We start from the raw sequence: 16,413 nt of genomic DNA, 5'->3' as shown, positions 1-16,413 counted from the left end.
TGAAACAATGAAATGAAAACAAATACTTTATTTTCCGATGTAAGATCAAAATGGTCCCACACTGTGGAAACTTTTCGTTTGCCTTGAGACTGCTCCATAGTTGATGCTGTATCGTAAAAGATCAAGAATTATTTTGGTAAATGCATTTGACAGATTCACTTCCTTATAAACACAGTTTTGGCGCTTTAATGTCATTTCGAAACAGTTCCTGTATCGGTCACATGACTTGCTCAAAGCAATACGCGCACAGACATGGGGTTTGGTCTATGGGCTTGAAACCTGTGCCGAACCATCGGTGTTGCCGGACCCATGACTACTTTTCATCATCATTGTAAAAATAAACTTTATCTGATTATCTGTTCTCCTGGTGGTGGTCTGTATGTGGGTAAAGAAACTGGAACCCAATATGACAAAATGAATACTTTGTAAACATATTTATTTACCAAGCCAAATGTACAGATCAGTCAGGAGGCAACAAAACCAGTCAGAGTTCTTTTTCATAGTGGTGGAGGCAGCAGCACACAAACAGCTTCAAGAATCAGGCATCATTATGTTCGACCATCACTAATGTACATGGAACCTTGAAGCAGTGCTCTTTGCCAGGACCCATCTTCATATATGCAGTAACATTTTAAATGAAGGAAATAATTTGGTTGTTGGTGAATACCTCGAAACACATTTGGCAGAAGGACTTCTGAATGCTCATAGTGCAGCATTCAGAATATCTTCAAGGACAAGAAAAATAGTTTCTAATCCAACCTGACCTCCGATGGAAATGGATCAAACAGTGCTGTGCTGCCGCAGTTGTAGCAACAGTAACAGTCACATAGAGGGCCAGAGAAAAGAGCAAAAAATGATTCAACATTACTTTCTATTTCTTTTGGTATCTTTTCACCAGAACAATTAAATATTGTTTCCCACCAAGTGCACATTGTGCATTAGAAAGCAAGAGCAATAAAAGCACACAGAGTTCCAGAAAAGCAACGAAATAGAAACATGGCATTTTTGTACTCGGTGACACTGATACACATGTTTAAAAACATATTTAATACCAGCTTACATACAATATGGCTTTTCCTGGAAAATATATTGTGAAGGAGCTCTCTGCATTCCTAGAGATCAAATCATTTGAGGTACCAAAGTTCAATCTGAGCTGATAAATCTGTCCTGTTGAGTATTTCTTGCCTTGGGTTGTCCTCTACGTCAGCGTGGATGATGGAGCCCTACCTGCCTGGGCACTCTGCCCACTCATGGCCGCAAAGCAGCAGGAAAAAATGTATGCTTCTGACTTTCCTTTGTGCACAGGCCGCCATGTTTTCAGAGAGGTGAGGAAATGCCGCAACAGTCATAATCAGTCAGATTTGGCTGATATGTGGCTGACAGTGCAGCTCTCTTGCCATAGTGTCAGGGTCCTGTTGACTAAGGACGTCCTGCGTGGGAGCATTCTGAATGAAAGTGATCGAACCAAGGACAACATGGGTCGGGATTCCCCACAGGTTAGGAAATGACCTAACCTGTTTGTATTTAAGGCCCTCAACCTGTCACCTATCCATCGACAAAGCAGCAGCAGAACCCCCATGCAACAAGAGTGTCAGAACACCAGAACCTTGCATTAGCTGGATCTTTATAGTGACTAAATCTAAGCCGATAACAGAAGTACGACAGGCTAAGGCTTAGTTTTAAGTTTATCATCTGGACGTTGAGTGGAACTGAGTCTGTCTGCAAGCCATGGCCGGATCATCTACCACCACATGGAGTGTCCTGCTGCTGCTGCTGCCTTTTTTCATCTCTTTCCATCAGACGTCGGCTAAGCCTCTTAAGCACTATTGCAATGAGACAGCTTGTAAGGATGTTGGTGTCGAGGAGTTTAAAAATAATTTGAAAGGACTGGAATTGCTGAAAGAGGTAAGGAAGACACTGGGAACGCCATACTTCAGATATCTGTGCTCTGCGTCATGAAGGCAGCAGGAACTGGGTACAAAGTTCTGCTTTGGGTTAAGAGATGCACTTCACAATCTGACTGACTGACAAGATGTAGCATTCTGGTCGTCATGTCACCCACTGAGAGAACAGATGAGTGTGTGTGTGTGGGTTCAGTGATGCAGAGATAACTTTGCATGCAGTCAGTTAACTATCACTATGGCTGCTTTGCTGTCTTCAGCTCTTTTTTAGTTGTAACGCTTCTGGTCTGACGTATCTAATCCTGTTTTTCTTTGTCTTGACAGAAATGCTCTGGAATCTATAACTTGGTAAGTACAACCGATACATTTATTTTATTTTTTACTCCTGACCGTATCTGATGTTTGATTTTTAAAACACAAAGTGAAAGTTTATTATGATTGCCTTGGAGATAGCAGTATGCTTGCTAGTTTCTTTTTGGGGCTAACCTGATCTAAGAATCCTCTGTACTCTCCATTGCCATTAAGCTGATATATGGACACCAGTCTGACTTTGAAAAGAATCCATGCTTTAAATAAAAAAACAACAACCTTGAAATATTAAAAATAACTTTTCTATATTGAAATAACTTTTCAATATAGTGTTTATCTTGTTAACTCCTGACTGTAGGTCAACAGGGACTTTTAAAAAGTCACACATCTATTTTAATACAGTGGGACTTTAAAATGATCCAATGTGTGCAGAAAACACAGCAGCACCATCGATAATTAAGAGAACTATTCCTGTTAAAAAAACAACAACTTTACAAATAATGATGGATTTCTTATTTTCATTTTATCATGAAGAATTAAAAAGTGCTAGATTAGCAGTCTGCTCATGCAGCAGGGCTGCCGGAGAAGCTCAGCATCACCATGCCTTCACCACTTCCTCTTTCCTCTGCTGCTGTCACACATGAACCAGCTGAGGTGGTTAGATGAAGACCTGTGTTATGATTACACAGTCAGCATTTGCACTCTCTGGGAGCAATTTGGTGGTTTCATGCAGTAATGATTAACATGTCTGCTTTATCCTTTTGCTTTTTCCTGCAGAATTCATCACTCCTCTCCACTCTTCATCACCTCCCTACAGCAGAGGAGGTAAGGGTTCCATTTCATATTTTAACTTTTTACTCATTAATTCAAAATTCTTCAAGGAGTTATACAAAGCTATTAATAAAAGTATGGCTGATTAAAACACGAGCATTTATACATGTAGTGGATTTTCCTCTAGAAGCGTTTACCACAGATTTACTGCTTTCACTTATTGTTGTTGTACCTGAAACAGATTAAGTAAAAAAAAATAAAACTAAAATAAAAAAAGGTGAAACTTTAAATGGACCTTTTGTTAAAATCTCCACCCAGATGGAAAGCTTAAATTCTTTGGAATGACCCAAATATTAAGTGACATCATGAAAGAGCTTTGCAGTGGTCTGGGATCAGTGGCATTTTGTGGTCAAACAACTTGGCGGCTGTCAGATAACTGTATGTGTGTTTATTTTATAACGCCATGTTTCTTCCTCTGCGCAGACATGTGCCTTTCCTGGTATTTTCAGCCATGGAGTCAGAAACCTGCTCAGCCTGGATTTAACAAAATGCAACTTACAGAAGGACGATGATTCTGTCAAACACCTCAAGCACTTGGAAGGCAGGCTGAATATCACTAATAAATGCCCAGTTCTGGTAAGTAACTATGACACACTTGCTGTCTCCAAAGGGAGATTGAAGTTTTTATTTAGTGGTTGTTCTGCAGAAACATCTGTAAAGGCTCAAAGCTAAAAATAACACACTTGCCAGGAAACCACTGGATTTCAACATGACATAGCAAACAGATAGGGAAGCAGTAGCTAAAATCTTATGAGTGGGAAGGAATCTTGCAAGAAGAAAACAGAACAGGCTTCATCGCTTTAGTAAACATGCAACGCCTTGAAGTAGTTTTGTGGTTTGTTTGGAAAAATGGCAGCATTGGGTCTGACTGCTGTTTCTCCCTGCAGGTGGACCTGTACTGTAACAACACCACTATGGGATCTGCTCCCATCGCCTCACTAGAAGGTTTCCTTAAAAACCTGAATAACCTGCTGGAGAAGTACCACGAGACATGCCTCCTTTAAGGCAGATCAGAATCCAGTAATCCATCAGACTCAGAGCTTTAGGGATCACTGCTAATGTCTGAAAACTGGACATCGATATATTTCTCAGAATGTTGAGGAAGACACTTCTGAATGTTTTATACCTCCTGGCTACTTTCCTAAAATTATCATCTCTGTGCAAAAATCAATATTTCATTGTCAAACATATTGTTATTATTATTATTATTATTTACAATCAATCCAGTTTCTACCAATTCTTTTTTTATTATTTAAGTTCAGAAGAACCAATTTGGTCAAACGATTCTGACTAAAACAAAGAAAGAAGTAATCTGCCTAACGAAGTGATGAAGGTATATCTCTATATTAGTTTGTGACTGTATTGTGAATGTTATCAGTACTTTCTTACAATTAACCAGGAGCTGTTGATTCCAAAAAGTACAGTTTATCAAACACTATGCGAGTATAAAACAGTACATTTGTAAAATGTAACATCATGAAGTTGATCATGGTATGTGCTATGTGATTTTAAAAGGTTTACTTATTTATTTTATTTATCATTAATTTATCAACATACTGCAGACGCATATTGAGTTTTTATACTTTAGCTTTGTGTATTTATATATGTTAAGAAAATAGTTGAACTTATGTGATTTAAACATATAACTGAATGTCAACATCATACTGATGTCTTAATGAGATAATATGTAAGAATCCCCTTCTAGTTTGGTCATATTGAACAGTCCCCTCGTTTCTTTACTTTTTAAGAAATTTGTTGTGTTACTTTGGTCCTTAAATGTTATTCTATAGTGCATGAATAAAGTAATCTTTAACAATGTATTCTCTTTGTGAGTGTATATTTCTGCTTTACTCTATACTGACTCATTGATTGGAACCATGTGTGTCACCAGGTGGAGGCAAAAAAGCTCATAAATTGTCAGTCACAGAACAAGGACGGAGTCAAAACTAAATCCTAAAGTTAGTTATTACATCCTCAGTTATTACAGCTAGAAATTAGTGATCAGGCTCAAAATCTGGGTGTGGTGATGGAGTCAAAACAACCACCCTCCCCCACAAAGAGAGAATAGGCGGCTGTTAATGCTAATTCAGTATTTGGCCAACATAGACTGAACGGCTTCGTTCACTTCCTCTGCTGCTATTGCTAAAACTACAGACAGAAAATCGACGTCATCGTTCACAACTTCTTCTGTTCGCTGATTGGCCCGGTCAAAAATCGACCGGGAACAATCGGAGTCAAGTGGAGAAAGTCCAGACTCTGCTGGAAGAGAGAATTTTTTCGAGCGGAATTGCAAAGGAAGGGAAAACTGGTAATTCACTCAACAAATATTAAATATATTTTTGGTCAATACGGTACTTATTTTACAATAAAAATAATTGTTTGTTGGGGCAACAGCAATGGAATTTGGCAATAAAAATTAAGATAAACCTTCAAGATGTCGCATGCTTCAGCTCCGTCTACTGGTCTTTGGTGCCCTCTACAGGATTCTTTCCAGCAACACAGTAAGTAAGAAAGAGAGTGTGAGAGAAAGGAAAAGAGAGAGGGGGAGAGAGAGAGAGAGAGAAAGAGCGAACGGGTAACAGAACTGTGGCTTAACCTACTGAGGAAGTCGCAGCAGTTCCAAAGAGGCAGACTCTGGGGCACCGACCGCAACATGCAGCCGCCACCCAGGAAGGTAAGAGGGTCTAAAGAAGGAGAGCTGATTTTAAAATCTACTTTCACTTTTCTGCTTGCTTGACTTGGATCACATCTGAACAGTTCAGACTGAACTGTTATTTTAAGGCTATTGCTTGATTATAAAGCAAAACTGACATTAGGTTACTGTGTGTGGCAGTGAGATATTTGCAATATTTTAAATGTTTTTACTCTTTGGGGGGGGATGAATCAATGTTCTCCCAGCTTTTCTTGAAACACATTTCATTTGAAATATTGTTCAGTTAGCATCAAAACTTAGTAAAATTAGATGTCTGATGTCCAGTATAAACTGGTCTAAGAATATCTTCATGAATTTACTCTGTTGATTATGTTCACATTAAGATGAGATAATATTGACCTTTTTCTGCAAAATTACTGAGTTTTCTCATGTCTGAAAATAATCATGTTAGTGAGTAAAGGGTGCAGTGCAGATTAAAACTGCAGGTTATTGTTCTGACTACTAAATGAAAGGGAGCTACATGTTAGTATCTCTGACAAAATGTTTGCATGAATCTGACATTGTATTGTGTCTTAAACACAAAATTAGAAGTAAAATCTAAAAAACAAAGCATTGCATAGACATTTCAAATCACACTTAAGTCTTTACTATAAACATGGATGCTCAAAAATGTAATATGCACCAACATGCAACCCTTCTCTTTTGATTCAAGGTGATACCAAGGAAAGTCTCTTTCTGCCCTACCATCACAAACATAAATAAATACATCTCGCTAAACACCAATGGAACTTCAACTGCTTTCTGAATATGTCAGGTTGGTTTGGTGTGGAAACAATGCATAATATATTGAGCAGCTGCTGTTTATGGGGTGGAGTTTGTAAAGTTACACTGTCAAAAATGAACAGCAACAATTTGGTCTATTTAGCTTGTCATAACAGAAATAAAGAAGGTTCATTTTTCAAAGTCATATTTTCACCATGTCATTCACTCATTTATAAATGCCATTGTTTCAAGCTATGTATTTACTTAGCAAGCTAATAAAGCTTACAAACTAAATATTTAGCACCAATTTAAATGCTTAGTTGGCAATCTAAATAATTAACTTCAAATTAAATACTTAGCGAGCTAAATGTTTACTTTGGAAGCTAAATATTTAGTTTCCTTATCAATTGCTTCTAGATATCTGATTCCATCTCCCTCCTGCTGACAGTGTGGACATGCTAAGTTGCTATCAGCATGTTCTCTGTTTCCATATGACTCAGTAATTAAACCTGTTGCACCAAACTTCAGTGCAGTTCAAGTTAATCAGAAGGTTCCAGTTTTATAGACACTGCTCTTTTTCTATCAATGTCAAATTTAAGAGGTGGTTTTTCAGCTGCTCTCTCAGAGCTCCTTACCACAAACACACAGCAACCTGCTGCTCGTTTTCCTTCACTATCACACCGACTATTCACATCATAAACACAGGCCATAGTCTCTACTATTTTGGATGGTGGATTAGGCTGTGCTCTGTCAGCACTAGCATAGCGTCATCGCTGTTCTTTCTGGCAGGCTGGTGAGATGTGAAAACTCTTCTGCCATTGGGGGGCAGGAAGGAAGATGTTTCAGCTAGCCTGCAGATGTTAGCACTTCTCCATATCTACTTATACATCTCTTGAATTGGGTCATCGTAAACAGGATGTTTAGCAATGGCAAAGCCGACGGTGCGATTCTGTTCTTTAAGTCATAGGAGCAGTCATAAGAGCCAGGCAAGAATATGATGAGAAAGTTCACATCTCATTTTTTGTGGTTTCTACTGGTAATGCATTGTAGTACACGCTATCGCTTTAGCTGGCACCATGTGAGAGCATAACAAAACTAACTGAACTACTCATTTACACTGTAATTAGGTAATTAGCACAAATTACATTTGAAATTAAAGTATGTCTGTCAGTTGATCAGTGACGGCTAAACGCATGGATGAGTTGTGCTGCAGGGAAAAAAAAGACAAAGTTCAAACCAAAACTTGGTGGTGTCGACGGAATCAGAGTCCTTCTCTCCATAAAAGGTGAAAATACAGAACAATTCAACCTGCATATCATACAACATGATATGGAGATTGTAATCAATATAACACTGCTCTTACTGTTCACCAGGATCACCACAGAAGCAGACTGTGTCACCAGGGCACATACTGCAACTCCATTCCAACAGTCCTTTACACAGTATGAGTGTAAAAATGAAGGCTTTGATTAGGATATATTAGAGACTTGGAGGACAAAAAGAGTCAGTGGGTTTTGGTTTGGAAAAATCAACCAAAACCCACACAGCATGTTGGAATGACTCAAAGCCAGTCTCCTTTTCAGTCACAGAACGCCCAAACCACTGCACAAGAAAAAATACCTGCTGACCACATTAAAAAAAATAGCATCCCTAATAACATCAGCAGTTCTGTTTTTTAATGCTTGCAGAGGAAATTGCTCTTTGGTTGGTACCTCTGGATGGACTGGAGCACAGTTGATGCTGGCTCACCACATCCCATGCTGACATGATGCTTCAGGGCGACTGAAGGAGCAATGCCTACATCCTAAATTAGCAGAAGGACCTATGTTGTAGAAAGAATGTGACATCACTTTGTCCTGTGTAGTTCTGCATAATATTGTGCTAGACCAGGGGTGGGCTATCCTAGTCCTGGAGGGCCGGTGTCCTGCAACTCTTAGATGTCTCCCTGGTCCAACACACTTAAATCCAACAGCTGAATCACCTGAATCAAGTTTTCCAGAGTCCTGCTAATGACTATTTGACTATTTGTCCTCCATTATTTGACTCAGGTGTGTTGAAGTTGAGACACATCTAAAAGTTGCAGGAGACCGGCCCTGGAGGCCTGGAGTTGCCCATCCCTGTGCTAGACAGTTCATTGCAAACTATTTTTTATGTCTCCTGTATGGCAGTGTGGTACTCTGAATTGTTTTTTGAGCGTCAAGGTGAGGCCCAACAGATTTACTTCCAGTGATACAGCTCTCACCATGATGCTCATCTTAACATGTATGTGGAACTTTATTAGAACTCACTTTAGGCTCAAATGTAATGGACATGCAGATGGTAAATAAAGGAGAAAGCAAAGGGAAAAAGGTGGGTAAAAGTTTTAAAGGTAGAGCCAAAGGTAAGAGGAGAGAAAGAATCAGAGAAACCAAGTCCACATACCAGAAGTCTGCTCCTACACCTGCAGAAAGAGAAAAACTGGAATTGCTGATAAATCTAATGAACTGATCTAGGACTGAAAGGCTAGTAAACAGACATTCATCCCGTCTAAACTGTAGCTGCTAAACATTTTTGCTAGGTAAGAATGCTATTAAAATACCAAGATATATGACATATTAACAGACATAATTTGGTCAAACTACAAAAAAGCTTTTATAACCGCTTTGTCGTCAATGTTAAAAAATTCTACTGACAAATTCCTAACAACATGGATGAAGAGTTGGATTACCTGTGAAGTTGTGGATTTGAGGAAATGAGAAATGTCGCCATCCGAGGAGAAATGGGGGGATGGGGGATGGAGGATTGCGAGTTAGAGAGAGAGAAACTACCGTCAGAGCAGAGTGGGAGTGGGGGGCATAACACGAGATATTTACGGGAAAATAATAATACAGGAGCACATATTATAATGTATAATAGCTCATATATTGGGATTGGCTGGTAAGTTTTTGCTAAAAGAAAAAAAAGTCCCTTTGTCCCTTTGCATAAGAAGCGACAGACAGGAGGGACAATTTGGACACGCCAAGCTGCATCTCTGAAAGTTTTGGAACAAACTTACCAACCTGTCTCTGAACCTCTGTGCAGGTAAAGGAAAGCCAGCAGGTGAAGCTGCTGTTCTCAGAGCAGCTCAGCAAACTGCAGTGCAAACAGCACCAGGACACTGAGCTGTTGGAGGAGATCAGGTGGGTCATAACACAGATTGGGGGACATCTGTATGAACCCCGCCACTCCCCCCTTCATACCCTCCAACGGGATCACTGATAGGCTGACGGATCAATGCTGACATTCAGTTGAAGCAGTGTCATATTCTGTTTGTCTCTGTGTTCCCCAAGGTCCTTCAGTAAGCAGAGAGCAGCTATAGAGAAGGAGTATGCTCAGGTGAGGACACATGGTCTATTTCGGTTCACTGCTGGCCTGTTTACTGGCACCTTTTATGGTTTTAGTAGGAATCGTCATCTTTATTGAATTCCTGTCCTATATTTGCTTCTGATATAGCAGAAGCTATATTACTGGGCCCTGCTGTCAGGAATAAGATAGTGATGGCTTCGAGCTTCAACTCACCTGTGGATGTTAGTTTTGCACAGCAGAGCACAATACTGCAACTACTTTTGTAGACGTGAAAAAAATTAGGATGCCTCATTTAATATTCAGCTCTTTAGAAAGAACCGCTCACATTTTGAAGTCTAGTCTTTATCACTGGACAGGAAATGATTTCATTACGAGTAAATACAAAAATAAACCCTGTTATGTTCATTAAGCAAAAATGCATTTCCTGAGCGAAAGTTAATATTCTAAAAATATTTACTTAGCACGATGAGTGTGTGAATTTCACCTTTGTTTTCGTACTGAGGTTTTAAAGTGGCAGATTATGTGTTTTTCAGCCACATACCGCCATCTTATAGGATAATAATTAATAACTCGGTTTGTATTTATTACCACGTGCACACATATCTGTACCTACCCAGAATTATTTTTAGAAAAATATTCTGGTTTTCATGTCTCCTCTCTGTGTGTGTTCTCTGCTGTGTGAAATACATCCTGATTCTTTATGCAATTTAGATTCTTGAGATCAGATTATTTAAACATAAAATGTTATGCAATACTTATTAGAATAGCACACTCAAACATCAGTTCTATCAAGCAACAATACCCTTAAAGATGGAAAACATACTTCCTGCCAACCTTTATTCAATTATACATTTATTTATTTTGGTGGTGGGTGGCGGGATTGGTTGCCAGTAGAAATTAAAATACCTTTATTTATTTTTGGAAAAATACATAATGTATATATCTGTGTAAAACATAGTTATTATGTCATCTCGTTTTCAGGCTCTTCAGAGATTAGCCATCCAGTACCAGAAGAGAGACTGGCAGAGAGGAAATACAGACACTGTGATTTCTGGGTGACTAACACACACACACACCCACGCACACACACACACACACACACGCACACACACACACACACACACACGCACATGCACACGCACAAGTGCGCACGCACCCACACATACATAAGTTTATATTTCTACTAGAACTTTGGCTTTGTATTAACCTCCATTAATTTTAGTAACTGCATTTATGCCTGATCCAGACATTTTCCCTAACACTACTTAGTTTATTACCAAAAGTCCACACACACACAGATACTGTACTCACCTATTTTACATTACAACACTTTTTTATCCTGTCTTGTTATGAATAACACATTGTAATGCAAGTCAAAATGGAGGGTCATTTTCCCCACACAGGATAAACATGGTTGTTGTTGTAAACTTTGCAGCTATTGGTGTCTGATTCTGTTACACAATCAGCAACAAAAGTAAGAAAAACTTTATGACTACCTCCATCCTGTCTCACTCAGCAAAACATTTCATTTTTAATAAGGTGAAAATTAACAAAGTTTTTGGTGAATTATCAGAATCACAAAGTTACTTTTTAAACTTTATTCCCATTGTTCAGGCTCCTAAGGAGACAGTACTAAATCAATAACATGGTTAATGCAAACATGATTATGGCACAAAATTAATAAGTAATATAGAGGAAATCCATTGTCTTTCTGTTTAATACATCTCCACAGAACAGATGTGGGAACACATTATTTTAACAGTATATTTAATTTACCCTTTATTTAATATTTTACTTGTATGTCCATATAAGCAGGGACGATGCATAAAAATTTTCAAGTTCACCAGTTTGCAGCTCAAAGCCTCTTTCCTCTGGTCCCACAGTGAGGTTTACCTTATTAAAATTCTGATTCAGTGACTTTCTGTGTGTATATTGTTTATACTGTATTGTGTAAGTGTGAGTTATTGTTACTGCTGTGTGTGTTTTCAGGAGTGTGTTTGGTGTGTGGCGATCGGTGGTGGACGCCACAGCTCAAACTGCCGCCTCTCGACTCACTGCTGCAGAAGAATACCGCCGGCTTTTTGGACACGCCTCCAAAAGCATCCACAACGCCAAGGAGATCCACGCGAAACGAGTGAGACAGCATGCGAACCTTATGCTGAGGATCATTTAGCAGAGCGAAGTAGCCCCTAAGAAACAATGACGGAGAAACGACACGTTGCAGGTTCTGGAGCAGCTGCAGAGGGTGCAGGGTGAGGTGGTGGACGCACTGCGAGAGCTGCACAGGGTCAAGAAGAACTACCACCATCTGAGTCACATCGCCAGTGTAGCCAGAGAGAAAGCAGCTGACGCCCAGACGAGGTCAGAGATTCAGTAAAACATCGTCCCTCCTCAGGTTTTCCCTCCTGGAGGGTTTCCTCCAGTGTATTACAAGCCTGGCAGGCCACCAGGCTTTACTTGGCTCCCCACCAGGCTAGGTGTTTTATTTTAAATTGATTTTCTTTTTTTTTTCTTTTTCTTTTTTTTTTACAAGTAACGGTGATAGTAAAGACGGATTAAGCCAGGTTTATAGTTCACACATTGAACTGGGCGTGAAGGCTGTCCCTGCACCTGCCCTTTGGCTACTATTTCCAAATTACGATGCCAGCTTGTGCACCTCTGAACTTTTGTTAACTTTTAGCATTTTTTACCATGTTTTTTTTTAACTCAAAAACATGGTGGTGGACTGCCATAGTGTCCCTACCATCTGGCTAAGCAGGTTTTCTGGTTGGAAATTCTGCACATGTATGGTTTATAGTATCTCAACTAGCTGCAAATATTCTCTTTACATAGAAATCCAAAAATTTGAGGGGCTGTTATCATCATAAAAGCTCCCGTGTGGCCGTGATGTGTGCAATGATGTGTCACCAGTCAGGCCTGTCACAATAACACATTTTGCTGGACATCAAATTGTACCAGAAATGATTGCAACAAATGATAATATTGTTGTTTTGAGACTATTTACTAATATTGATAATGCTATAATAATGTAAGTTTTCCCTCTCTAAGACCAAACACGGTTTTTGTATTGTTTTTTACTCATTTGTAATATGTATTAATTTCTACCTGCTTACAGAACTAGAAAGAGTGAACATGGGATTTTCCATTTCAAATCAGGTCAACATAAGATGACTGCTAAGGTATGAATATGCTGTAGCTGTTTCTTTTTTTCCCCACATTTTTCTGTATTTTTGGGGTCCAAAATGTGTTGTTTGATTCAATTTGATTTAGTCTGTGGGAACTTGATGGATCTACAGTTGAAACCATAAGTTCATATACACTGAATAAAGAGAAGACATCTTTTTTTCTCACTGTCTGAACTTAAATCGGACCAGAACTCTCTTGTTTTAGGTCAGTCAGATTTACTAAAATATTTCTATTTGCTAAAGGTTGGTTTGATTTAACTTAAGATAGAGAGAAAAAAAACATGTATGTACATTTTTATTTTTTTAGTCTGTCTATGTGAACGTCTGGTTTCAATTGTTTTCTCAGTAAATCGGTTTTGCTTGTGAACCTAATTATTTCCGCTTATATATATATATATATATATATATATATATATATATATATATATATATATATATATATATATATATATATATATATATATATATATATATATATATATATATATATATATATATATCCACTTGTTTATATATAAACAAGTGGATAATCTTAAAACTCATGAGAAAAGCCTGTAATTAACTAACCAGTTACAAGATGTTAATCACTGTAAAAGTTGTATGCAGTGTGTAATTGAGACTGAGTAAAGTGCTCTGTTGTGCTCCGTTGTGTGCGTGTGTGTGTGTGTATGTTTTTGCAGCTCAGTGCCAGGCTGAAAGAGTGTGAAGACCGTTTGAACGAAGCTCGTAACGAATATCTGCTGACCCTTGCAGCCATCAACTCACATCACCAGCACTACCACACTGAAGACTTACCTCTCCTAATGGAGGTGAGAAACTCACACACTGACCAAGTGGAGGCGAGGGCTTCTCATATTTGGTTATAACCAACCAAGGATGCGACTAGTTTTTCTTGTCGTAAACTGCAGTTCAAAAGACATCAAATGTCTCTTTAACCATTAAAATCTAGTAAAAGTGACTGGTTTCCTCTGCTTTCCTCACCAGCAAATGGACAGAGACGTTTATGATGATTTGAGGCACCACTTTACCCGGCTGTGTGGGACAGAAATGGACACCTGTCTGGCCTCGCACAAGCAGTTCAGCAAGATAAAGGATGGTGTTGCTAAGGTTTGTACACACAGACACGCACACACACACACACACACGCACACACACACACACACACAATACCTGGACATTCCATGGTAAAACTCTGGGATTGGCCATTGCCATTGTTGATTATATGGCTAAAAATGCTTCTGGAGTCAATGTTTTACTAAAAAAAAATTTTTGGCTTATGGGGGAAAAAACTGTTTTCCCCAAAAATGAACATGAAAACAACCTGTAAAATAAATATACAAATAGACCTGTCATGATAACAAATTTTGCTGAGCGATTAATTGTCTAAAAAATTATTGTGATAAACGATAATATTGTTTCAAGACCTTTTGACACTGATTTAATGGAAATGACGTAATAATGCATGCCCTGTATTATTACACTTTATTTTCAAAAGAACACATAACACTGGAACTGATAAACTAAATAAACAAAACAACCAAAAACAAACAAAAAAGGATTATCAGTCTCCATTAACAAAAAAACATACTTGAATAAAAACTAAACAACATAAAGCCAAAGTGGAAATAAATACTGCATTCAACCAAAAGAGTGCAGATTATGAAGTCTGTATACTATATTGCCCTTCAGTAATCACTAGATTTAAATAGAGAAGATGGGCACATCCGACTACCTAATGCAATAGTTCACACTACACGATTTCCCCTTACGACAATCTTAGAACGTTGGCCGTTCTAAAATTGTCGCTGGTGATTTCGTAACCGATCATCCTGTACTGTGATTTAGATAATCGTGGCCGCTCCGATCTAAATGAGGGGTTTTCCCCGACTGGGAGCGTTAACGCTGAATGTGACAGGTAGCCAATCAGAAAGCGCGGATTCTCCTTCGCGCTTTCTGAGGGGAAATTACGGAGGGGAATCCCAAACAGCTGACACGGCGCAACCCAAAATCCAGCGGACTTTGGAGATGATATGTGGAAACAACATTAATATTTATTCAACATTTCGTGCATAGAATATAGAAATGACAAGGAGAGGAGTTGGAGCGAAATTGCTACTGCAGTTGATAAACCCGGTAAGTTTTCAGCTGTTCTTCGTTAGGTTATAATGATTTTCATTCAGTCAGGACTTTACGCCCACTCTAGCCACATGCATCACAGGTATATTCTAGTAAAGCATTTATTAATGCCTGATTTTAAAATTAGTTAACTGGACTTGTAGCCATTATTTTGTGCCCATGTGGCTGAACACCACACGGCATGATCGAATTTTGAAAATGGGTAGACAGTTGGTCGACAACTCGTGTAGTGTGCGCTGGACATTACACTAAGGAAATGAGGAAGGGAGGGTCAGTGGAGAGCACCGGAGTTGAGCCTTTTTTCATTCAGTGCCATCTACAGAAAGAAAAAAATGCAAGAAGAGATGATAAAATAAAATAAAATAAAATAATAATAATAATAATAATAATAATTAAAATGAGGTTGATAGGTTTAATTTATCGTGCGATTAATTGATTTATCGTTTATCGTGACTTACAAAAGACTCTTTTCACCTATTAATTCATGTATGGCAGCTTCACATCAATTCAACAATTCTAAATTGTTTTACAGTTTACACATCATTTTCTTGCCCAATTTTACTGTTTACAATTGTTAAAAACATAGGTGGTTTTACACTGTAGATGATTTCTGCCAGATGTCAAAGTCATATTTCCATCTCAGTGGTTATCTTATCTTATCTATATAAAAAGAAGATAAAAAGAGGGATATTCTCTGGGGTCAAATATGGTATTGTGTGTTTTTGAGCTACATAGTGCCACCTTATAGCACAATCAAGTAACTATGTTACCTTCAGTTGTTATAAAAATATTGTAGATATCAAATATGACTTAGAAGAAAATTGACTTTGTAATTTAATGATATGAAATTAGGCCCATGTCTCTTTAAGAAGCTCCTGCTCTTCCTTAAGCTCCACCTTCAGGAAGTCATCACAACATGGTTCCTTTATTAAGCCTTTAACAACATTTTTATCAGCGTTGCACTGAGAAATAGCTCATATAATGAGCTTAGCATGCACAGTTCCACTAGGTGTTTGCTATTTGCTGCTGGCTAGTCTGAAGGAGTTGGGTGGGGGAGATGCAAGGGAGGGCTGCTCTGTGTGGTGAAAGTTTTGAAACTGCAGTTTGGAGGAGGGGCTTCATGCTTGAAGGCTGCACCAGTTCCATCCAGCTGTTTAACACAACTGAATGGTTGCCATGGAGATTAAAGGATTTCTCAAACATGCAAGGTAACACTCCATGCATGTTTTGATGAAGGAATAACATCAAAACATGCCATCAAATGATGTGTAACAACTTTTAACATCATGCTATGGCATGATGTTAAAAGTTG

The 16,413-nt window shown here is 38.5% G+C and overlaps 1 protein-coding gene and 1 long non-coding RNA gene across 4 annotated transcripts in view; both read left to right on the top strand.

Moving 5' to 3' along the window:
- The first annotated feature begins 2,088 nt into the window (after positions 1-2,088).
- On the top strand, positions 2,089-4,853 carry LOC148156668 (uncharacterized). The gene is made up of 4 exons (XR_015764356.1): positions 2,089-2,249; positions 2,988-3,035; positions 3,465-3,617; positions 3,929-4,853. It is a non-coding gene; the product is annotated as an uncharacterized LOC148156668 (long non-coding RNA).
- Positions 4,854-5,585: 732 nt separating this feature from the next.
- LOC106909362 (F-BAR and double SH3 domains protein 1-like) overlaps positions 5,586-16,413 on the top strand; it is a 31,207-nt gene continuing 20,379 nt past the window's right edge. For all 3 annotated transcript variants that reach the window (XM_088009302.1, XM_088009301.1, XM_088009303.1), the window contains exons 1-9: positions 5,586-5,715; positions 9,517-9,614; positions 9,765-9,810; positions 10,762-10,835; positions 11,770-11,914; positions 12,005-12,141; positions 12,896-12,959; positions 13,646-13,774; positions 13,950-14,072. In XM_088009302.1, coding sequence (XP_087865428.1) covers positions 5,695-5,715; positions 9,517-9,614; positions 9,765-9,810; positions 10,762-10,835; positions 11,770-11,914; positions 12,005-12,141; positions 12,896-12,959; positions 13,646-13,774; positions 13,950-14,072 — 837 coding nt within the window. In that variant the 5' untranslated portion in view covers positions 5,586-5,694. The remainder of the gene's footprint in view (positions 5,716-9,516; positions 9,615-9,764; positions 9,811-10,761; positions 10,836-11,769; positions 11,915-12,004; positions 12,142-12,895; positions 12,960-13,645; positions 13,775-13,949; positions 14,073-16,413) is intronic.

This window comes from Poecilia mexicana, unplaced genomic scaffold, assembly GCF_051168715.1.
Source record: "Poecilia mexicana isolate PSO_F unplaced genomic scaffold, ASM5116871v1 scaffold_10, whole genome shotgun sequence".
NCBI lineage: Eukaryota > Metazoa > Chordata > Actinopteri > Cyprinodontiformes > Poeciliidae > Poecilia > Poecilia mexicana.
Note: the sequence above shows the minus strand (reverse complement) of the source record. Positions and strands in the feature narration are given on the sequence as shown.